The sequence below is a fragment of the Aquila chrysaetos genome, chromosome 3 (assembly GCF_900496995.4).
Source record: "Aquila chrysaetos chrysaetos chromosome 3, bAquChr1.4, whole genome shotgun sequence".
NCBI classification, from domain to species: Eukaryota; Metazoa; Chordata; class Aves; order Accipitriformes; family Accipitridae; genus Aquila; species Aquila chrysaetos.
The window spans coordinates 51,544,270-51,569,143 of NC_044006.1; the positions used below are offsets into that span (position 1 = coordinate 51,544,270).

The 24,874-nt window shown below is 40.7% G+C and overlaps 1 protein-coding gene across 6 annotated transcripts in view; it reads right to left on the reverse strand.

Annotated features, from left to right (window-relative positions):
- Positions 1-4,298: 4,298 nt before the first annotated feature.
- Positions 4,299-24,874, reverse strand: part of PPP1R9A (protein phosphatase 1 regulatory subunit 9A) — a 149,986-nt gene continuing 129,410 nt past the window's right edge. For 3 of the 6 annotated variants that reach the window (XM_030007528.1, XM_030007526.2, XM_030007529.2), the window contains exons 14-20: positions 21,218-21,305; positions 21,042-21,119; positions 17,817-18,015; positions 15,107-15,226; positions 13,192-13,215; positions 11,820-12,002; positions 4,299-10,886 (exon numbers count right to left, since the gene is read on the reverse strand). In XM_030007528.1, coding sequence (XP_029863388.1) covers positions 10,674-10,886; positions 11,820-12,002; positions 13,192-13,215; positions 15,107-15,226; positions 17,817-18,015; positions 21,042-21,119; positions 21,218-21,305 — 905 coding nt within the window. In that variant the 3' untranslated portion in view covers positions 4,299-10,673. The remainder of the gene's footprint in view (positions 10,887-11,819; positions 12,003-13,191; positions 13,216-15,106; positions 15,227-17,816; positions 18,016-21,041; positions 21,120-21,217; positions 21,306-24,874) is intronic. The other 3 variants (XM_030007530.2, XM_030007531.2, XM_030007532.2) reach the window with 3 other exon arrangements.

Below are 24,874 nucleotides of genomic sequence, written 5' to 3' on the forward strand. Positions count from 1 at the left end.
TCTTTTCACTGACACCTGGGCTTTACCAGGGACTGTGCTAAGCGTTCTTCTTCTGAACCTTCCTGCTGGCTTTCCCTAATACTTCTGAAATAAGTGGAAGGAGAGTAAATGTTATTTCAGTCTCATTTCTTCCCTCTTCCCCCTTTTCTTAATGTTACTTCAGTTTCATAAATTTCTCCTAATCCTACTGAGAAAAGAGGAGGGCATCACTTTGGAGTGGTTTCTTACTGACTCTTCCAAAGGAAGTTTAAAAAAGCCTTTTTTTTTCTTAAAGAGTGGGAAACAACTCCCGAGGACCTTCAATGAAAAGTGCATTAGCAATTACTGTTGTCTGTCACAGCAAAGGGAGCATTTCTGGGTGCTTTGCCACAGTGACTACCCCCGGGCATTGGTCACGCATGTTCTGTGTTTAACTTCCAGTCTGTGCGGAGCCGATTCCCCTGGTGCTTCTGTGCAGCAGGCACCCACTTCATATTTATCCAGCGGCAGTAACTGATAACGTTGTGCCCTGCGAAAAGACCTATCCAGGTTTCCATCAGCTGGTGTTTTTAGAATGGTGTTAGTGATCACTTGCAATCAACTGAATTGAGTGTCCTTTGAAGCTGGAAATTAGTTTTGTGCTTCCCAGCGTGCACAGCAAGGCGCCAGTCTGGCAGAAGTCCCCGTTTGAGCCACCACTTGGTTTCCTGCCCGTGGAATGAGCTCTTCTTTCATTAGTGTAGACGTCCTTACCCGCAGAGCAGCTCCTGCTGCTCTTTTTGTCTTCCGATCACCTCTGATCACCGCTCTGGTTTTGTGAGAGATGCTGACACCCAGCTAAAGGCTCGGTGTTATCGGTGGCGGCTCCCCTGCCAGGGTTGCCGCTGTGCTGCCTGCACCTGCCTGCGCTGGCACTGCTCAGCAGCGTGGCTGTCCCTCCAAGGGCTGTCACCGGGCAGACCTGCCCGGCAGCCACCATCCCCTCGGCGTCCTTCAGCTGATGCGGCAGCGTTTCCTCGCTGCTGCTCTTCCACCGTTGTGCGGAGCAAAAAGGCAGGCTGCTCGTGAAGCACGAGCTCAGCAGGAGAAAGAGCCAGTCCCTGGGTGCTAATTGCTATTCTGGCTTTGCTGTTCCCTCCGGCAATCTGCTTCACCACCAGCCACGGCCCCCTCTAATCTGGAGAGTACGTGGGAAGTCCAGTACTTTGAAAACACAGGAGCGCTTCTGCCTACGAGAGAGAGCAAATAACCTGCTCTGTAGCAGCCTGAACACCGAGACAGGAACCACAGTATGTGCAAACCTTCGTCTGTCTTTGGGTTTTGCTGTTCTGGCTGAGATGAGGGGTTACTGCGGGCTCAGGTTTGGGTGAGCAGTGGCCCTGAACAGCAAATGTGTGTGCTGACACCTCTTGGCTCCTGCGCCTTTCCTTTCTAAACCAAACAAGCCTAATGGCTTTCATCCACTGGTATAAAGGAGTTACTGCTCCTTCCCGAGGGAAAGGGACAGCTTCAAGCAGAGCAAGGAGTCGGTGCCAGGGCTCGTGGCTGTGTTGCTGTACGGAGGGACGGTGCCATCCCCCCTCCTCTGCACAGCTGCAGTGGACTGGGGCTCTTACCACACCACCTCCCGTCCCTGGAGAGCATCTGCTCCACCCCGAGCCCCCACGCTGCCACCGGCTCGCTGGCACAGACACCGCGGTGTAAGGCACGTCCCTGGGCGCAAGAATTTGCGCAAGATTTAAGAACTGAGCCAGTGGCACGTCGGCTCGGTTGCTGCGCCCTTCCCGATGCCAGCAGCTTCCCATTGCTGCCATGCCAGGCGACTCTTTCAGCCCCGCATAGCAATAGCGGTTGCTGGTATTTGTGATGTTTTGTATACAAATAGCACGTGCTGCTGGGGGCTTGCAATGGCTAGAGGGGGAGACTTGAGCTTCAGGGTGAACCATGTGGCTAATTGACCTTGTCTCTTGGGCATGGCCCTGCATTGGTAGGTCTGTGCACAAACTGTGTTCATAGCTCCTCTCCAAAATGCCCAGTTGATCTGAGGACTTGAGCGCTGCCCAGGATTTACCGTCTGCCTGTGAAGGCTTTGGTGACAGGGACTCATCTGTTCGGATCACCGTTTCCAGTCTTTTGCTAACCACGGCGTGCAGACAGACCTTCCACAGAGCAGAGCCGGCCCTGAACGAGGGCGGCTTTTGTCTCATCCCTTTGCTGGACTTGCCTTTGGCATCAGCTGACCGCACCAAGCACTCGAGAATGTAATTTACTGTAACTCTGGCTTTGCCGCTCCTTCCTTAGCAACTTCTCTCCCTGCAGGACATTTGCAGTTTCCCTGGGAAGTGTTGTGCTTTCCTACAGGAACTTGTAATCCATTTTCAGCCTTGAGGAACAGACGTTGTTCCCAGAGTCCAAGCAGAAAAAAACTGCTCCGAAGGAAGTTCTCACAATAAGGTGAGGTTGGGCTATTAACTTGTTCGTGATTAGCGATCAATGTCCTGCACTAGCGTTTTAAAATAATTATTCTGGGCTTGTGCCACTATTTGTTCACAAGTAAATTAAGTGCCATCTTCTGAAGAGTTAGCGTTTTGCAGCAGTGGCAGTAACACAGCCGAAATACTGACCAGTCACTCTGCTGGTCCTGGATTTACTCTGTGGTTGTAGAACTGTAACAGCCAGCATTTCCCTCAGCAGTGGTAGAAGCAACCCATCGAAACAGGAATTTCACGTTTTCCAGTAGCTTAGAACGTCTTCAAATGAGCAGATCTACATGTTGTTGCATCTTGTCAAACTTCTACCTTTTTGTTGGTTTTGGCCTTTCAGAAAATAAAGAACGTGTTCACCCATCGCTGGCTTTTTTTTTTCCTCTTTAATTATTCCTGTACTGCAGGTTTTCCCAGCAGTCTGCCCCAGACAGAAGCATGTGCAAGTGACGGGCCTTATCTTTTCCTAAAGCATTTGAGAGGAGAGAGATCGTAGGTAGGACTTAGTACCTGCTATTACCAGTAGCAAAATTTTGAATTTTAACCTGAGGCAAGGAGGGTTGGAAGCTCATTACCAACATCCTCTAAGGGTGTCCCAGCCTCGCAGCACGGAGGTGGGAATGGAAGCTGGGCCACCGTGCATTAAAGCGGTGCTGGGCAAGACAGAGACGGCAAGAACACGTTTTGCAGCAAAAGCAATGCTGGGGTGCAGCTTCTGTCCCTCAGCCTGAAATCACCACTTGGTAAAACTCGCTGGCAGCCTCAGTGCAGAAACAGCAGTGGAGGAAGATGCACCTCAAGCCTGGCCTGCCAATTACAAGGTAACGTGCACAGGGAAAATCTGGGCTTCCGACCCAGAGGAGGACATAACCCATCATCTTTTACAAGCCGTAGAGTCTGGAGCAGTTCTGGGCATTTCAGAAACCAAGCTGCACAACGTGCACAAGCAACAAGGACATACATATAGAAGGCTCCAGGCTTAGGAAGCTGCTGAGCAGACATATCTTATGTGTCAGTCGTGGACTTACAGCCTCTTAATATACCTATTTTAATTAAGATAATGATTTTATAGATTGAGGATTCTTTTGTCTTCTTGCAGGTGGTAGCCATATTAGCAGAAAGTAAGATTTATGATTCAGCCACTGGGAAACACAGACTGGGTTAGACAGATTAAGTGCAGAGTATTTGGCCTAGATTCTGCCAGATGTAAATCCACTGAAATGACTACACAAATTGGACAGCCTGTGCCCAATGCTTTTCCCTAATTTAATGCTTTACTAAAATCAAATAAATAAAAAGACATATTAAACACGTTCAGCAGAACTGCAGTACTTTGACTGTATAAAATGCCTATTATAACTAACCTACGCTTGAGTGTAAAATGGTAAAATATTTTTATATACCAAAACTAATCCAGGTCTTTTAAACAGACAAACATTGACCAGCATTAGCATGAAGGCAGTCAATTTTATATCAACCTGCAGCAAAAGACTGCACGCTACATTTCATCTGCATATGAAGAAAAAAGGCCATTCTCTTTCCCTGCTCTTTTTTTTTTTTTTAACTTCTTTTTACATAATCACAGATTGCAAACAAGATCCACTCAGAGGCCTGTGAATCATACCATTTTGGCCAAGAGCTGGATTAAAATAATCTTCAGCACTGAGCAGAAGGAAGGAAAGAACAAGCAGGGCAAGGTCCATGTCTCCACCCTGCCCCCCACGCCCCAAGTCTGACCCACGCAGCAACAGCTGTCCAGTCGTGCTCACCATTTATTATTTCTTCTGGAATGACCAACACATGGGCAGGAAAGTGAGGACTCGATACAAATTCTAATAAAGATTCAGGATTTCTCATTTTATTGCATTCGTTGTCTAACAACAATAATACTCATTGGCAAGAAATTTATTTACACTAACAAATTAACTTTAAACCACAAGGCTTTGTTGTTTGTATTTGAACTGTAAGAATAAGAAAAGAAAGGGCCACCATGATGTTTTGTTTTGATGTCTCCCAATAACTAAATATTAATGAAAGCTATTTTGGGGAAAACTCAACAATCTAGAGAAGTTTATATCAACCAAGCACAAGAGAACAAGCTCAGACATGGCACTACTGTGTCTTTCATGCAGATGATCAGACACCAAGATGTACAAACAAAAAGTTCAGGATAACATGCACTTCATATACATTTGACCTCTTTAAAAGAAGAAAAGGAAAAAACCTGAAGCGCAACCACCTCTTTAACCATATAAAAAGAAACAATGTAAGAAGCCAATTTTTACAGTGAGCACAGTGCATTTTAGTCTTTTAGCTGCCTGGTCTTCTAGCAATATGTCTAACACTTGTCAGTGACCAGTGAGTTACCATTGCAACGTGACTGGAAAATACAAAAGCACTTGTTTGGACAGTAAATGTGTATGGGAAAGTATAGAGTCAGAAGAGGTTCACTGTGCACTCCCCACTTCCAAATGGGCTGGTTACTCCTTACGTCTGGTGCCCTGGGATCCCCCTTTCCTTCAGATGCTTCTGCACCGGGGCCCGAACCCGCTTCCACTGGTGTCAGTGACAAAGCTCCCACTGGAAACCCGGCAGGAGGCTCAGGCTCCCGGGTTATGCGGCTTGGACCTGACCTCATGAGCTGCAAGCCCTCCTCACTTCTCCTCACTCTGGAAGAAGAAACCTGCCTAACTCAACAGACCAGGTTTCACAAACCCTACGGCTCGTTCTTAACACAGTCCAAACTTCCCAAAGAAACAGGCAGCTCAAGGCACGACTGCCAAACCTTCCAGTAAGATGCCCTTTTTTTAAATCATTACTTAATGCCGACAGCAGAAGTACCAGTTAGTACTGCCGGTTAGTAACAGAAAGCTCATTTTATGATGAGGGATTGGAGGGCTCAATGTCATGACTAAGGTGTCACAGCTTTGAAAAATCACTTCTACAGGTGGAAAAAGTACAGTAAAATCCATACAGGAGGTTAACAAAAGGGACTGTGCAATCTGCAGGTGACCCACACCACTGTGGTGAGTAAGTCACCTCGGATGTCACGCATAATCCTGCCCAAAAACAAGCTGCTGAAAGAGCTCCAACAGAAAGCAAAGTTAGGGTTAAAAATATAAAAATGGGTTTCCTTCCTAGAATACTGACACCCCAATAAATCAATGCTGCCAACCTCCCACCCCAAAAAACCAACCCGAGGACAACATGCAGAAGGACCTGCAGAGGACCATTCTGTACACGGTTTTAACAAAACTTTAAAATCTTCTGATTTGCAAAATGCGTAAAACCCCACAAGAAAGAGTGAGCAAAGCTACCAGAACAGACAGGGGTGAGCACGCTGGTGAGACCGAGGGGCAGTGCTTTGCTCCTCCGAGCTTGTGGACAGTCCCCGTGGCCCTCTGCCTACCATGCAGTCGGCGTGCCTACAGCCCTGGAACGCCCAGAACTGCTACTAGTGCAGTGTCAATCTGTATGAATATCCATGTATGTACATATGTATGTACATACACAAAACCATACATATTTATTTAAAGAGGGAATCAAGCCACAAATCGCTCCAACATTTCTAGAAAGATTAACTGATTTCATTATTTTCAACCACTAATTTAACAAAACTAAACCAAAACCATCTAACTGCTCTGTGCACTCTGCCCATTTCGACCGTTAAAGACTTGCAACTTAATTAAATATGTGCTGCTTTTTTCAAACATCTTGTCTTTTCAGTGTTTTGGACAACAACATAGGTTTCCTGAGGTTTTCAAGTGAGGGAGAGCACAGAATGAATGAAGTGCTATTAAAAGGGTCCAGCCCCTCTATCACTTAGTTTGATGACAGTGCAGGGGATGAGGCCACATCAAAAAAGAGCAAAATCAGGTTTTACTTTTGCCTTGACGATATCTTTCTCTCTGTAAACACACGGCTAAGAAATCAACATTAAGACTTAATTCTTGCAAACTTCCCCAAAATTTCAGCGCCGAGAAACAGTACAGACTGCAGTGCAGATGCTGTGAAGAACGACAGCTGAATCTGTGCAAACCTTTCCTTTTGATTTTCAGTGTTGTGTCGGTACCTGAACAGTACTTCTTGGCCGTACCCAACTAAATGCTGATCCTCTTCCTTCCTACTGTAGAACTGGATTCTGCACTATTAACAAGAGTGGGATTTCTTTATCTGACTTAAAAGTGGAACACAATTCATTCACAAAAATCACACAACATTGCCCACCTCTTACTTGCCAGCACGTGAGCTAGGAGGTGACAGTGGAGCAGCTCAGGAGGACAGGAGGCTCTGATGGAAGCAATGAAGTATGAGGAACCCCGATGCTCAGTGTCAAGAGCCTGTGAATGTCAATGAGAGCTGAGGACTGGCAAGCTTCAGAGGAAAGCTGCTCAGTAATTCTAGTAAAAGCTCAATTCTTGTGGTATCCCTGGAGCAGAATAGAGTCATGGCACAACAGATGCCTTTGCAAAAAAATTTAAAAAGTTAAAAAAATGCAAAAGCCTTTGTATACACTGAGATACAAACATCACCTAACTCTGTTCAGCTTTTTATTACTGACTTCTGTTCCACTGTGCAACTCTAACCTATGATCTAGAACAGGCTCCACTTACAGTGACTCCCACCAGACTTGCTCAGAGCGGTGGGTGAAATGCAAACAGCAGTGGGCAATACTCCGTGCATTGCAATGAACAGGTTTGGCTCCTTCCTCACGCCCTGGTCCTGATCTGCCTGGGCAGACTGAAACCGAATTGGGAGTTTTAACACGGAGGTAGCACAGGTACAGCACCCTACCACATGGGAAAATAGAAGCTAGAAACGAGTAATGTCAGTATGTTTGGCTGATTTGGACAGAGCAATGAGCCACCACTCTCTCCACAATCTCAGTATAAACACTAGGTTTTTTAGGACTAAAGTAACCTGCAGTGTTGTATCTTTTAATTTCTATTTTTCAGAGTTCCATGTTTTGCTAACTCTCCTTTCTTCACCCTTTCAAAGGCTTGACACATTCACAACCTGGCAATACTGCAGCAATGAGCAGAACTAGAGTTTACAGAACTGGCCTACCACCGTAACCAGGGAGAAGTTACTTCACCAGCCTGCTCTGGTCACCTAGGTGTAAAGATGACACAGATGCACGGCAAGAGGCGTGGAAACACCACGCTGCCTGCACAGCAGTTTAAAGGTGGCCAGGCAAGTCAGCATACTCAAAATTGCTTTAGCTCCACAAACGAATATGCAAAGTAGGTGACAGTTACATTTGCAGGTGAGCCAAAAGAAAAAGTCTTTCCAGTCATTTAGCGTGGAATATTTGTTTCTTCTTATTACATTAAAACCCCACATTAGTCTGACTTGGCATTGGTTTACAGGAAGTTTAAGTTAAGAACAATGAGACATCCATATATTTTGTTTCATACATGCCATTACCACATGACGTCTCCACATCCCAACAATGAGTTACCATACTTAGTAAAAGAAACCACATAAATCTCTTTTATCATGGAAAAAGCAAAACTCTTGACATTGCTTGGTTTGCTTAGTTTTCATGTGTTGGCCAAAATGCATTTTATGGTTTTATTTTAAATTTAAGCTACCAGGTTTTTAAGCTACCAGGTTTTTTTAAGTTAGGTTTTTGTTGGTTTTTTTTTAGTCTGAGAATAACAAAATAACCTTACCACAAAGCAATAACCCCCCCCCCCCCCGAATACTTAAAGGACTTAAGTCGAACTAGTTATTCTGCAGAATAAGAATCTGATTTATGAAGAGATTAACTAGGCACTGTTCTAAGCAGCAAGAATGAAAACTCAATATATAATGCCAAGCAGTCTCCTCAGTTTTCTAAGAAAACAAAGAACAGAAAACAGGGACACCACCTTACATTACTATGTACAACCAGTTAAACATTACTACAATGTAAACATAATTTAAAAAGAAAATCATAATCGAATGCATTTATCAACATTGTATTTAAAATATTAAATTTCCAGTTTCTTCCAGGTAACTTCTCTTACTCAAATATAAACTGATAACCTCCTAAAATAACAGAATGCTAGTTTTACAAGGCTGTTAAACAGTTGTATAATTTTTCTCCTACAAAGAGTGCAGAAAGATTCACTGCAATGTGGAAATCTTGTTAGCAGGTATATTTTTTTGGCAGTGGTGTATCTCAGGAAAAATACCACAAGCCTTTAGAAATACCAGGAAGTATCTTTTATGGTGATATCATTTTTACATCTGAATAAAATATACATCAGAAACTTGTAGAAATTGGATTTGGAAGGAAAAATAAAGCTAATGCTAAGTAGATCTGTTGTGCATTAATTTTGAATGAACTAGGCTCTCTCAGTTTACAGACCATTTTACATGTCAAAGAAATTATTAGGATCAAAAGAAATTTAACTATAAACATTGCACGCCAACTGTTTCAAATCCGATCTTCAGAGAACTTTACAGACACAAATCTGAATGCTATAAAGTACAGAGCGGAAGAGAAGCCAAGCCAAACGAAAACAAACATTTTCTTCAAAAGAATTCAATATTTGCATTTTTTAGGCTGGCAAATTTGTAAGTTCAAGATTCTAACTTTGCATCAACATCTTAAACTGCTTATGGGTTGATATGACCAGACGAAGACTGCAACTTCCAGAATGCATGAAAGGGAAGTGACGTTTCTCAACTGTAAATGCTGCTACGTAGTTAGCTATGACTATAAAGCAGTAAGATAACACCTCTAGCTTCTCATTGTGGGTATTTGCTTGTTGTCTGCCCATTCTTTTGAAGAAATACTGAATATTTTAATACCGCTCTTAAGAGGCAGTAACACCATGCACTGCGAGCTATACGCTGCTTCTGTCATAGTCAAAACTACACAGCAGGCTTTGCCGATGGCCTCATATACCAGGAAAACAGAAATCTCTGAAGGATGTCATACAACCACTGCTAAGCCATCAAAACATTCTACAGCCTGCGCCCAAAAATTCAGGTTTTGGTGGGGATATTCTTTAAACACATCAATGAAAACAGTTAATATATGGCAGCTTTAGATTTAGTAACCGTCACCTCCATGGCAGCATTGATCTTAACAGCAATGTACTGAATTTAATTTTAACCAGAATCCCTCGTCTTCCTCTTCTTAAAGTGCACTTCTGTAAAAACTGAAAATCTTCAGCAGACTCAAGTTTGATAATCGTTTCTAACAACAGCTTCATAAGAGCACAACACAAAGCTTATTCTCCCAATGCTTATAGGAGAATGAATCTGAAGATGTGGTGTTTTTCTTGGAAAAAAAAAACCAAAACCAAACCAAAATAAGCCCGGTTTCCTGTTCAAAACACATGAAAAAGAAAGCGGAGTGTGCTATAAGAAAGTTGCCTACACACTGGGAGCACGATGAAATTTATACAGATCTATACTCTGTGCTCTAGTTAGAAATTCATCCTTGCTCAGTTATCTAAAGGATAAATGTTATCCTCAGATTTCTGTGTAAACCCACATAATCATTTAAGGCTTTGCCTCCTTCCTGGATTAACTATTGTACAGTTAACAGAAAGAGTTTTGCCTCCTGTCTTTTACCCAGGGGGAATATTGACTCTCCTGTCTTTATCTCCAGTGTATAATAAGAAGTCACTGAACAGTTGTGTTTCCAGAGCAGTGTCGCTTCAAGGTACTGATGCAAGATGAAACTTACTCCAGTAGACGGAACTGAGTATCCAAACACCGTAAAGAAGCTGAACTTCCAGTTAGAAAGTTAACTCTTATCAGACAGAGCACAACTGCTTTTATCCAGCTGAAGAAATATTCACCAATCGTTTTGACTGGCTATCCTATTCAGAAGAGGTGAAGCAGTGGACCATGCTCCTCGGCATCATGCTGGTTACTGAAGTGACCAAACACATACAGCTCAATAGAGAAGAGTAGTTTGGAAAGAAACACTGCCACACAAATATGAAATCTGTTAGCTGTCAACAACAACAAAACAAACCGAGGGGCTGAGGTTGTTTCACATGGCAACAGCAACGAGCGTGAACTGGATATGCAGGAAAATAAAACTACACAATATAAATTTCCCTAGTCAATCTGTGTGTAGCCCCATTTCTCTGTATACACTCTTGTGTAATGAATACAAGAAAGCTGCAGGGGCACCAGGGTGGATATGAGTTTCTCTTCCCTTGAAGTGCCTCCACTTTGCTAACTCAGCAGCACTTCTGCTTATCACTGCTCATTAGTGCCCTCTGTTGCATCTGATGAAGACTTGTCTGTTTTCTTCGATTTCCTCTGCAGTTGCTCTTGTTCCTTCTTCCGAAGCTTTTCCCTTTGCTTTTCCATTTTCTCTTGAGCTTTGCGAGCTTTCTCCAAGGATGCTTTCATTTCCTTTAGCTTTTTTTTAATGATTGCTCTGTCCTGGGAAGATGTCATACCAAGAGCCTGAGGTGGGGAAAATAAAATTAAAAAAAGAAAAAGAATTTAATACAGTTTAATCCATCACAATTTTTTCATATTCTAGTAATAACTATTCTTAGGTAGAAGACTAACAACTAAGCAAATCTGAGACAGACTCAGATACGTTACTGATGTGTAAGTAATACACTTCTGTACTATTTTCCATGCCTTCCACTTCTAGAATATTAAAGAATTAGAACTCATTGCCACCACCAATGTTTATTTCATTGATCAAATGAGGCAAATAAAGATTAAACTATTTGCCTGAAGTCATCTAAGTCTACAGAGAACAAGACTTCCAATTCTCACTGCTATGCCTTAGTCAAAAGTTCGCTTGCTCTCTTCTAAAACACCTAGAGTTAGTGAAACACCAGCAAAAAAATTCAGAAAGGAAACACCAAACTTGGACTTTCAGATCTGCTGAGCTTCCCACAAACTCCTTCCTGTAATTATTTTTGAGGAAAGTAGGCTTTTATTTTCACTACAAGAAACAATGCATACTTTATACATCAAAACTGTATTTAGTTCTAACATAGTACAACTGGTATCAGCTTATGCCTCCAGTATCCCACTAATCCATTCTTCAGTTGCTACTTCTGATGTATGTCTGTTTATGAGAAATATGTGCATGCAAATACCACTTATACATGCTGCTATATGATTTATGCGAGTACATTACATACACCCAGTGTTTTCACAAAGCAAATACCCTCTATTTCTGAAGCTTCTGAATCCAAGTGCGTATGGGAATTTCTTAAAGTGTTGCTGTGGCTTTATACACTGTGTTTATTATTCTAGTCTATCACTACTCCACACATAGGGATTCACTGCTTTCTGGACGAATTCTTACTTCCTTTAAGATTACCTAAAGTGACAACGAATACTACAGTTAGTCTTGAAGTCCAGTCAGTCAGTTACCTTGAGCTTACTCCCATCCAGCTGAAGGAGATGCTCCCCATTAATGTTTTGGGCACTGAATTCGGAAACATACTGTTCAAGGTTCAGGCTCATTAACCAGTGGGAAACCTGCTGCACGCTCCATTCCTGAACAGCACGACTCTGACACTGACTGTGCTTAGGAGACTGTCCATCGTCAAGGATCTGTGACAAAAACATGCTCCATTATTACTAAAAGAGTAACACGGACGAGTAACAACATTTTTCTGTACAAACCGCCAGCATCAGAGCAGAGGTATCTGTACTATCTTTACACTACAATAGTAACAATTTTACACCGCTATATTACATCTGTATCTAACCAGATATCTAAGAATTGGTGCAAGGTACCCAAAAAGCCTTCTGTCTATAAACAGAAGAAAAAGGAACTGGCATTCCTTTTAATCCAAACAGGGCCTGAAATGGCCAGGTGGCACAATTCAAAAACAGGTATGCTCTCACTCCCTCGCAAGATTTTTATCCTTCAAATTAGAATGTTTCTAAAGGATGCAATGAATTCTGCATTCTACTTCCCGGGCTCATTCACAGATCTTTATGATGTGTTTAAGCTATAAGACAAGAAATTCAGGGGAAAAAAACCCTCAGAAAACCACTCTAAAGTTCAAAGTGATGACACCAAATAGCCAGTGAGACTGATACTATCTATGGAAGACTATGAGATGACACAGAGGAGCGGTAAGGAACACGCAGCGATCCCACAGCCCTGGCCCTGCTCGCATCACGTTGCGCTGCTGCGGAGGAGAGCACAAACACAGCACCAGGAGGGGCAGGTGGGGCGTCAGCTGCTGGAGCAGCCCCGCGTCCCTGCTCTGCTGCTTTATTCCACCCAGGGCTGTGACAGTGGGGCTGAAACAAAAGCTACTCTGTCCCAGCCGTGGTCAGCAAAGCAGCTGCTACAGGCTGCAGCAGCTGTCTGCTGTTAGAGCAGCTTTTACACTGTGTTAGATGATGCTGGGAGCTCTCAGCTTCTGGCTCTCCAGTTCTCAAGGCTGGGGAAAAGACGGTTTAAGCAGTATCTCTTCCTTCTCCTATCGCCAGCAGGAGCACAGTGCAGCTGATGCTTGGCCTGGTGGATTTGCTCTGATACCGACCCTCCTCCCCCTTGCAGCATACTGCAGAAACTGCAATTTGCTATGGCCTTGAAAACTCTTAGCAGAAAGGAGAGGGGAACTCAAGACAAGGAGAGAGGAGCCAGTGACATCTGCGTGTTCTGCTCGAACAAGGGGGTTTGCCACACGACACCATAAAACAAGAAATGTGAATCTGCAAATGAGACGATACGTTGCCACGCGATGGTCACACGATTCACCACAACAGCACACTAGTATCTCACCTCATCATCAATCATATCCAGGCTCTGAGTGAGGGAGCAACAAAGAAATGGGAAAGAAAAGCATTATAGAAACAAAATACAGAACATGTAACAGCATGTAAAAGTTCAGGCAAGGGCAGCACCAAGATTTGCAAACAGATATGGCTACTCAAAACCAAAGAGATTTCTTTAAAATAAAATTATTTCCAGAAGCAGAGAGGTTATGTTGAAAGCTCAGCACACACATGATTTGGCAGCTAAACCTGAGACTGTGTCAATGAAACCCCCTTGGAGTTCCTGGTCTTGACACCCTAGAACCGGTGGGAACCTTCCTGATGGTTCCAACGCCAAAGAGCAAAAGCTCCTTAATTAAAGAACAACCTGCAAGAACGGGGCTCCCTCCCCACCCTTTCATTTTTTTCATCTCCTTCAAATAATCATGTCAGATCTGCCAGAGAAGCCTGAGCGAAGGAGTGCTTGCAGCAATACGCTGTGAAAGGCTGAAGAGCAACGCTGGCCTAATCCCCTGCCAGGGTGGTTGCAGAGGTTTCCACTGCAGCTCTTGCTGAACACGCTGCCTGATTTGGAGGCTGCAATTTGGCACACAGCAGAGGATGGAGAAAACACATGCATTTTTATAGACCTGTTCAGGCTTGATATTTTAGAAGTGATAAAGTAGAGAGCTGAACAAGCAAAATGAAAGCATTTTCAAGCTTTTAATTCAATACCACTGGGAACAGGGCATTGTTACAATAAAATACATAATATAAGAGGAATGAAACATGGTAAGAGAGTGAAATGTATTATCAAGATAGTATTAATGCTAAATAAAGTGTAAATGATTACTTTGTTGTTTTCAGTAATTCATAGAATATACAGACCTGTCAGCACTCTCCTATGATGTTATAAATTTTTGCCCTTTATTACCTGCAGTAAATAACCTTTAAAGAATGGTTGGGTTTGTAGATTTGCATTTTGGCAAATGGACTTGCATGGAACAGCTCTCATTCTTTAAACCCATGCAAAGCATGCAGGCAGTAATAGAACAAACCTAATTATCATAAAAAAAATAAGACATAGATACTTCAAGTTCCTCCTCTCTAGAAAAAAACCCTGGCTCAAACTTCACATGAAAATGTGAAGTTCTTATGAAGTGTTTGTAGAAGAAAAAAGGCACAGGTTTCCTGAGTCCACAGGACATGTTCTCAGCTACTGTCAAATTGTGCAACTTCACGGACAACTGAGTTACAAAACTAGAATCTTAAGAAAAGTATCTTCAATATATTATATCCAGCTCAATTATGTCACCAATTTACAGGGTTAGGAATGCTTTTTCACATTATCGTTGTTGGAAAAAACTCTGGTTTGAAGTGACTGAATTCAAATCCACTGTGCAAAGCAAGCACAAAGAATGTAAAGTGGATTAACACATATATGTTCTAATCAATATACATACATTCAGGTACACTAACACACAATTACTGCATGTACAAGTCATTATTATTTTAAAGTATCAGGGTAAAAATTAGTCCAGGTGAAGGTGCCTTACATCTCTGCTATAGTTAACAAACTATACTCTATGTTTATTACCTTAAAATTGTCTCAACTATGTCTAGTTTAGTGTATGTATAGATATACCTATGGGTCTGCATGTACATATTTAGAATGTAGGAAAAATGTACTGAAATATCTGAGGATATAGCATCTCTTAGGAAACCAACTGCATTCTACTTTCCTACAATACCACCATAGGACCTTTATTTCAAGTCATTATTATGTGAACAAGAAAAATCATAATCTAGAAACCAAGATTAATTTTCTTCTCCCATTTTACCACCTAAAAAATATCCCTTTATTGTTTGAGTAATTATCAAGCAAAATGCCACGGGAGAAAGAAAACAACTATTTCCCACCTTAAACAATTTCATCAGCATACCTCATCTGACGACAGTGCTAAGGAGTGTGAGAAACCTGGGGTTTTAGGTTCTGCTCCTAAACCGCTCAAATCAGCTGAACTTGTGCTGCTGGGACTGAAATCATCATTGAATGTGAAATTCTGTGGAGAAAAAGATGAGTTAGAATGAGCAAACGATCTCACATGTGCATCTAAAAGGGAAATTTGCTTTCTGTCTTCCAGGTTGGCATAGTTCAGGAGTGATTTCAATCATATACCAAACCAGTTACAATAAACATGAGGAATCCTAATTTTTAGTATTGTTAATATTTATACATTACACAGTATTTTTACCACTGTGTACTTCAAGAGACCCCTTTGCCACCTTAATGCCTCAATGAATAGCAAAGGGGTCTGAAAGCAATTTCCAGACTCCCTCTTAAGATGCTGGCTCTTATCCTGGAGCTAAACCGCTGCTTCCGCAGGTTAAGCACTAGCATTTTACTGTCCTCCAAATATTTAGGACAAGCATAGCACAGGCAGTAGCACAAAGAAAAGGACAGAGGATTAATTAGCAGAGAGAAGTGAAAACTGCTATTGAAAGAGCAAGAAGAATATCCTGTGAATCCATTTCTGAGTCCCAAACAATCTCCTAGAGAACAGAAAGGATGCTCCCTCTTTGCCTATACCTTTAGGAAAAAATGAAATTGAAAGTAAAAGAGATCTTTGGATATTGAATGATATTTACTGAACTAATAACCATAAAACAAACCCTGTTTTTTCTTAACAATGCAATGACAGACATCACACCTTACAGCAAAGAATAGGAAAAGCGTGCACATATTTTCCAGGAATACAGCAAAATTACCATCAGAAGAAGACAAAAATTAACAAGTATTTCACATTAGAGTGAGAACCATAAAAATCCAAAATCTATAAAAAATTAAGGACACCATGATATTCCATTTAACTTGAATATACACTTGATGATACAGAGACCTCTAATCTAACATCTAAATGATATCAAATTCAATTCACCTTTGATATTCAATTTAAAAAAATAGATCCAAACATCAAAATCAAAAACAACACTAAAAAAGTTATCCTTTTATCCTCCCCGAAGATATTTGACCTATCTTTCCTGACAACAAGAAGTATTCCAAAAATATCAAGTGTTGGTCCTCTTAGTTTTGCTGGAAATCCAACTAAATATTGGTATCACACTGTGCTTTAAAAACCTGACTAGCAGTATAGAAACTGTTAATTTAAGAGCTTGCAAACTTTACAGAGAATAAAAAAATGTTTTTGTGGTAAGTCTTCTCAGACCTATGTTTAGAATTCCTGTTCTGCTCTTCCCAACTCTTTATGGAGGAGCTTCCTTAATAGGCAAACTTTTAGCCCCCACAGAGTTCGTAGGCCAGGAGTTCAACAGCTCTACCTCCTGTTGTGTGAAGAACAACTTTTTCTTGTTTAAGTACTCTGATTTTTATTTCACCTCTATTTTGTGCAAGCTTCAGCCTTACGATGAATTCAAGTCTTTAAAATTTAATTTTCTATAGGAAAAACACAAGATAGCCAAGGCCTGCTAATAATTATGACAGCATGACAAACTTCCCCTCCAAACCTCAACCTAATACTAACTGTAAAAGGGGGTGCTTTTTTCCCCATTGGATAATTATTTTTATACAATGTTTCTTTAAAGGCACAAATAGGATTTACATGTCTAATCCTCATCTTACTTTTTCAAAAGAAACCAGGTAACCAATCAGTTTCTCTTTAATCTTCAGATATTTCACCTGTGGTCTTCTCCATCAACCTAATTTGGACTTGTCAGCCTTGCATTGCTCTCCCTACCAGGTAACACAAGCACAGCTATGACCTTGCATAGCTTGGTGCACAGCAGAAGTAAGGTATCACCAGCTTTTGGCACCAAAAGAGTAAGAAATGCCTGTGGAAACTGCTGTTATGTACGTGCATATGTTTGTAGGAGACAGAGAAATTAGATTTCGGATTCATATTCCTGTACATAGGGTTGAGAACCGTATCTGTTTCTTTTTACCGGACCAATATAAAAAGTCAACTGCTACAAGTTCTAAGAAAATACAGGCAGAGAAACACTTTCTAGAAGTGAAAATAAACATGAAAAAGCTAAGTATGTTACTATAACTAAGGGTTATTTAAGGAGTTATCATGCTGAAACATTCATGCACATAGAAAGAAATCACACAGATGTATTAAATTGTAATAGTTCATATTTACAGTTCAAGCATCTTCATATATAGAGAATTAAATCCAACATCCAGCATGCACAACAAACACTTCATTATTGAGGGAAAAAAGGCAGATGACTGACAGCATACAGCATTTCTTCACTTGCAAATACCTCATTGAACATGGGTAGGTATTCCCACAATCAGTCCTGAAGAATGCAGAAAATATCTATAACTGAATATACAAATCTAGCATTTGTTCAGTGGATCCAAATGCTAATTTCCACTGGCACCACTTGCTTTTGTTATGGTACACCACACCACAGTTAGTTTACTGAATTACTGTACATTAAGACAGAGTAAAAAGGTAGAATGTGGAATGGTACAATGACAGATGTTCTGTTCGGATGAGCTTTTACCGTACAATGAACACCATGCACTGTTTATTGTAGTAGTCACATATTGGCCTGTTCTTTTTCCAGAAACATGAAGCCAATTATGCCACTCAACACAGTGGGAATAAGGTAGTTTTTATTTTCTACCTTTGACCCTTTTTTAGCTGGACTTATATTTTCAGAGGAAGGTTCAGTTGAGCTGGTAGGTGATGGCAGGTTGCTAGAAGAATTGGATCCCTTGCCACTCTCTCCATACCATGTGAATGGTACACAGTGTGGGAGAGAGGAGGATCGCTCTGCCAAAGATTTAGTGTTTGCTGACTTCTGCAGCATCTCTCTGGTGGTCCTGTTTAAGAGAAAGGAGCAGGAATATGTGTTAGATTATAACATAAGAGAAAACAAAACGCTACAGAGGCAGTTAATTGTAAAAAGATTGACTCCCTGTTAATTGTGACTAAAGAACTGAGTGGCACACAGCTAGTAGGGGCATGCCTGAAATCTCTCAGCAAAAGAAGAAAAAAGTGGGTTCTTTTGATACTTTTTCTAACTCAAGCTCTCTTAGACAACACACACCCAGCAAACAGAAACAGACGCCAGCTGAAAATGCCTATACTCCCACCGCGCGGATGTGAACCAGCTCCAGTCAAGAAGCCACATGTTGTGTTGGTGCATTTCTGAGCCCCAGTGGAATCCCAGCATGATTAAATAGATTAGCCTCAGCACTGACCCAAGTGGGCTCTGGTTCCCAGAGAAGGTCTGGCTTGAATTTCAAGCACAGACAGAATGAATCAGGTGCATCTGTATCCATCTATGGAGATGTGCCTTTGTTACAACAGTTAAATACTAATAGAGTATTATTATCTTGATTTTAAAGTTATCAAATATTAAAAATATTAATACAGAAAACTTAAATAAGCACCTATGTGATATTATCAGCTTCTCTCTTTGTAGTAGCAGATTGCAGTGGATAATGTGATCAAGACAAAGGTAACAGTTATAAAATAAAATGTCTAAATTATTTGCTGAATATATCATGTCAACAGGACAGTATGTAAATTAAAAATAACTATGCAAAGTGTCTGACTCAAAGAACATATGCATATGCCATATTCTCATATTATATATTACTGTTCTAAGAGCATTACACTTCCACTGCTCTTAGCAGCCATCAGTAAATTGCATGTATGTAAATCTCCCCTCAACTTCTACCACTAGAGCTTTGTATATTGTGAAGCCTCTTCTCTGTACGGATGAAACTGAGGTTGTCAAAGGGCCCCCTCCAAGGAAGCAGCAGAAGAATGCTCCCTCCCTTTAGCAACATAAAGAAAGGTAGATGTTTCTGATCCAGTCCTGTACCCCTCCCTCATCGTCTAATCTTGCTTGAAAGTAGAAAATAAAAACAAATTATACTGCCCGAATTACCTAGCTTCAGGCAGGGGAATATATGCTTCTTATTTAAATGGGGAATTCTATTTACACATCCTGAGTGCTGTTTTTTGGCAATGGCAAAACAATGCATGCAACATCCATCTGACAGCATGATTAATTCTACATCAATCAGTTGCTGTAATGGACATAATTATAACAGGATGCTGTCTTTTGATCATCATCTGCCTTCTTTCAAGGAGTTTATACAGCTTTGGACTGTAGAGAAAACATCCTCACATTTCTTCTGAGGCAAATTCTTCAGTGTTAGTAACAAAGGAAGTGACAACGGGTGTTTAAAAAGTTATACTGAAATAGTAACATTCCAGTTGACAAAGGCACAGTGAGAATTACAAATGCTTATAAATTTTGACTTTGCAGGCAGTATTAAACTTTGGTTTTAGTAACTGTATCCAAACTCAGAAATATTAACAATACAAATAACTGATTTATCAAATGGTCTAATAAGCAACTGATCTCTATGCCGAGATCTGCTTTCGCTAAGGAAGATACCTATAGGATCTCACAAATGTCTGTAACGTACTATGTTAGTATACGGAACACATCAACTTCTTACAAACAAGTATACATTCATGTCCCCAACCCTGTGGCTTGGTATTTAAATGCTACGTGATGTTTAATATCCTGCTAAGGGCACTAACTGCCTTACAGCTATGGACATGGAGAGAATTTGCTTTAACAAATCTCTTCCTGTCACTAGGGAAATCGAGCAGTGAATATCACTAACTCCAGGTCACACTGCAAGCAGACACACCAGTGGAACCAACTGGAACAGGTTTTCTGACACCAGTGCAGCGGCAACGGCTGCTGCCTAAGATCACTGAAGATCCTGCCAGATATTTGCAGGATACAAATGTACAAATGTATGCTGAGACAGAACATTGCACTTCAGTACAGTGTGCCTGAGGGAGCAAGTCTAAGGTTTCTTTTGCTTTTCTGATTTTACAGAGCTACACAATATACTTGTCACTGGGTGTCCATATATTAGACTGTCAGCAAAACTCCACAAACGGCTACATACTGGTTTTCCACTGCAATGATTTTCTGAGCAGCGTTCAAAGTTTGCTTTCCTCCGACAGCTCTTTTATCATGTAGGTTTTCTTTTGCACTGTTTTACGTGCAGAGAGTTTTTGAGTTGCTATGTCTTTTCTAGACTTTTGGAACGTGTTAAGTTTGCTTAGCACTCCTGACATTAATTTGTCTTCCATACCTGGAACCAGGTATCACCCCCTGTAGCTGTGATCTTGTCAGACTCATCAGTACATGAGCAGAGACCTTCAGTAATAATCTACACTAGCTTTTGCAGAGAAGAATGCTTCCTGCAATTTTGAACATTCATTTATTTACTCAGAGTCCAGATGCTGGTGATACAGTCTCATTAGATCTCACAAGGAATTCACAATTCCTTCACTGAGAGTTGGTGATGTGACAAATGCAGTCAGCATTTTTCCTATCTATTTTGAACTCACGATGTTCATCTTCAGAAACAAACCCTTCTGAAAGCATTCCTGATGTGGGAGCTGTGAAGCTGCAGTGAACAGCTGCTGCCCATCCTCACTCTGTTTTTTTTTTTTTCAAAAAAATATGTGGAATTGTGTCAAGATTTCTGGTTCATGGCTATTATTAACTCACTGTGTGTGCACCTTATAGGCCAGCTCTGATAACCTATTTCTGGAAATCCCATCAATGGATGCAACAGTAGCAGTGATGCCACGATATTATAAGCCTCGAAGTATTTTTAGATTATATGTTAGTCTGTCATTACTGAACAAATCTAGGTTTGTAAGCTCAGAAGGTTATGTCAAAGCTTAACACTTATTTATATGAAGTCAGTGGGACTGTTAATGTTCCCATCTGCTAGGATGATTAGGTTTTTCCAATGTTTCTGGCATATCATTTCTTGCATTCTCAATCTTTTACCCATACCTACTGCCATAGGTCACCCTAATAGCTTCTTTCTCTTTCCGCTTCTTGCCCTTGTTTGAACTCCTTCTCAAGGGAGCCCTACAAGAATATTAGAAAACATCAGGAAACATCTTTGAAATTTTACTTTCAATCCTTTTAATGAAAAAAATAAATATTTTAAGTAACAAAATGCTTACCCAAGATCTGCAAGTTTTCGCTTTAGTTTTTCTGTATGCCCTATAATAGGGCTAGTTGTTCTTGCTGCCTGAGCACATGTGGCACCATCTAGGATACATTTGTACATGGAAGAATGTACATTATTATTTTTAATTGCTGATAGCTATTCCACTTTCCATCCAGAACAGTTTGTGTATTTTTTCATAATTAGATACACATACAGGTACACATGTGTGAGTACACAATTTAATTAGGTGAATTCTTCTAATTTTTAAGAAGATGGTGTGAAGAGGAATAAAAATAAAGAAATACTTTCAGAATTTGAAAATATACATGAAGACATCTTATTTTAATTGAAGAAAATGAAAAGTTAATTTTGGTTGAGTTTTAATGAGTAAGTCAAGCAACACAAAGATTTACAAGTAAACATTACAGTGAAGCTGTTTTTAAACTCAGCAGTAGCCGCTTAAGTTTCCTTTTACAGAACTCACTTGCTATGTATGCTTTACTTCCAAAATGACTCCTGAAATACTTCCTTGAACTTTACAGCCAAGGGTACCTTTTATGATGGACATGCTAGGTAATAGTTATCTATTTAGCTTGAACATCTTTGTTAAATAAACATTTAACTTGAAACCCAAGCATTCTGAATTAAAAAAGAATTAAAAGTAGCTTAGTTAATAAATTTGCCCTGAGATGTCTATCAATTTTTGATCTCTTCTACAAACACTGTTAAAGCATAAAGAGGAAACAGCCTGCAGTACCTATAAAGCCAAAACAATTAATCTGAGTCTGCAAAACATCCTATGAAATCTATATGGAAGCTAAAAGAAAACACACAGCAGCTGAAAAATTTAGACAGTTTCTGTGATTCTTAAACATAAAGACTGTCCCCCAAATACTCTAGAGGAAGCAAATGAAGGTCAGTCATTCATGCCACTTTTGGTCTGGTTACTTTAACAATGTGACCTCAGATGTACAGTGACTTTTAACTGAAAGCACTGCTGGGTTTGTGCATTTCTCTTACTGTAACTGACATAAATTAAGCCCTCGGAATTAACCCCAAATACCACAGCACTATCACAGGACAGTCAACTATGTGTACAGAACTTTGTATGTTGCTTTTAATACGTGGCCACGTTTTCATTCAAGTAAAAAATTCAGTGCGCAACTGGTTCATAAATCCTGGGAAAAGCAGGAAAATAAGACTCTTGCAATACCCACACTCTAAAAGCCATACTATTTCTACCAACACAAGTCCTTCTGTTAAAAAAAACATTCAAGAACAACTGACAAGTAACCTCATGCCAAAAAAGCAAACAAACAAAAAAGTAATACGAAGAATGACAAAAGCAAGGCAAAGTCTCCTGAGAAGAAATCCATTCCCCAGGGAGGCTGAGAACTTTAGGCAATGCACGCTTTGCATCAACCCTATACTGTGCACACTCCTCTCCTGTGTCCTATTATGGTTCCTCTTTCACCTTTAAAGCATACTTATAATGCATACCACTGTGAAAATTGCCGCTTTCAAGAATAAAAGTCATAATGTTTATTTTCACATTAGCTATTCACAGGCAAGTGGGGCTTGGGGGCCAGGGTGTGGTGGGCTTTTCTGCAAAACTTCTCAAGGAAAGTAAATGAACCTATAAAGTACACTGCTTTTGTGGTGGGCAAATCACGAAAGCATTTAGTAGCTGGAGGTTCTGCTGCTGTAGTAGAAGAAATAACCTGGAGCGCTCAGCAGGGACACACAGCAGCTACCTGGTATGGCAACTGTCTGTTCAGGTCCTTGCATCACTATGCTCCCACTCACATGCAGCTTGGCCCAGCCAGGGCTTCTGAATAATGATGATTTGCTGGGAAAGACATTCATGCTGACTCTGGGATACAGTGGCAGATGGATGGGCTAGGTCCCAAGACCAGCTTCAGTGGCAGAGTAGATTTAAATCTACAGGGTCTTGCACACATGGAGGTATGCAGTGCTTGGTGCGTGGCCATGGCCACGAACCAGGGCTGCAGGGGACCACCCTGGATGGGTGCACCTTCCCCGACTCCTTGTAGTTCTTCAGAGAGGGTGAGGGAGAGCCGGTTCCTCAGAATAAATCACACAGAAGCTGTTTAATCCATCACTTTCAGCCTCAAGGAGCTGGTGTAAGTAATCTGTGGCTGATGGGTGTGGAAGGAGACCAGACCTAACTTTCTTCCCCAAAGTCACAAAACAGCTGCGCCAGCCTCACATTAGCAGAGTATTGCCCAGAGGGGTCACTTCAGCTGTCTTGTCAAAGGATGCTGTTGCACAAAACAGGCAGAACTGAAGAAAATAAATTAATCATACACATACATGAAAAAGTTGTGCTTAAAAGGTGAACAAGCAAAATTCCTCGTCATTTTGCAATGAAACTCATCTCATGCCACTTCAGCTCCTCCCACAACACTGCAGGATCTCATAAGAAAAAAAAAGACAAGTGTAAGCTTGCTAATGCTCACTTTTGCTAATGAGAGATTAATCAATGGACAGACCCTACCCGAACACACTGAACAAATACAGTGGCCCTTTTTATTTTCTGACTTGTAAGAGTTTGACAGCCAAATTAATAATCAACTAAAATAGTATTGCTACAACACTTGTTGCCAAACAACTGCTTTAGGATATTTCTTTTTTGTAGGACTTATTAAATGCAAATTTTCCATTTGAAACTAAATTGCTCTGGTTTAATTTTCATGTACTCATCAGAACCTGGATATACCCAAAAGGACTGGTTGTTAACAGTCACAGTGGTGAAAGCATGACACCAGTATTTAGACAGAGATTATTTTTCACACCTAAATTGGAAAGAGTGGCACAGTGGGTGGAATACAATACCCTATTCCTTACACTACAAGGCTAGTCTCCACTAATTTTTTATCAAGAAATTTTTCATACATCAGTTGGAAATTCAGGATTTACGACTTCACTGATAAACCAACCATACACTCAAGCTGAAGTACGAGTTTGGAAAGTCACTTTCTTATGTTCACACCCTTATTTTTACTTGCAAAGCTCAAATACCGAATTTAACTTTGATTAATTAACAATTATACAATTAGAAACTATACAGTTAGACTAGCAATTTCAGAACCCATGTAAAAATGCTAGCATATATTAACCTATCCTAAATTCAACAAAACTTCATTAGTCTGTCTTCTAGGAATCTGTGAAAGCTCTGTATGAAGATGAAGAAAAAACAGGTTGTAAATCAGTGCCAAGTCTTTTCAGACACACAAACAAAAATCCTCAACAAATTGTTCTTTTCAGCTAATTTAAGTAAGCCAAAGTCTGTTATGAACCTATCCAGACCTATTCCCACAGTCCTCACTTACAAACATTTTTTATCACATATTTTAGCTTATGTGACAGTTAGAGAACGTTATGGCAAGGTGCATGGCTAAGAATGATGAAGTTGTATAAAATCCTATTTTTGACTTCACAAGACATCTGAAAAAGAGGACTCAGCATTCTGTGCCATATAGTATTGCTAATGCATTTAATAACCTGGTATGTGAGACATGTACCTGAGCTAGGTATGACTGCATCACATTTTATCCAGCTTACATCTACAGAATCTGAATTAAATAAATACCAATGTGGCTAACCTCCCCAACAAATTACTCGATTTTTTTTTCTGTAAATGAAGAGC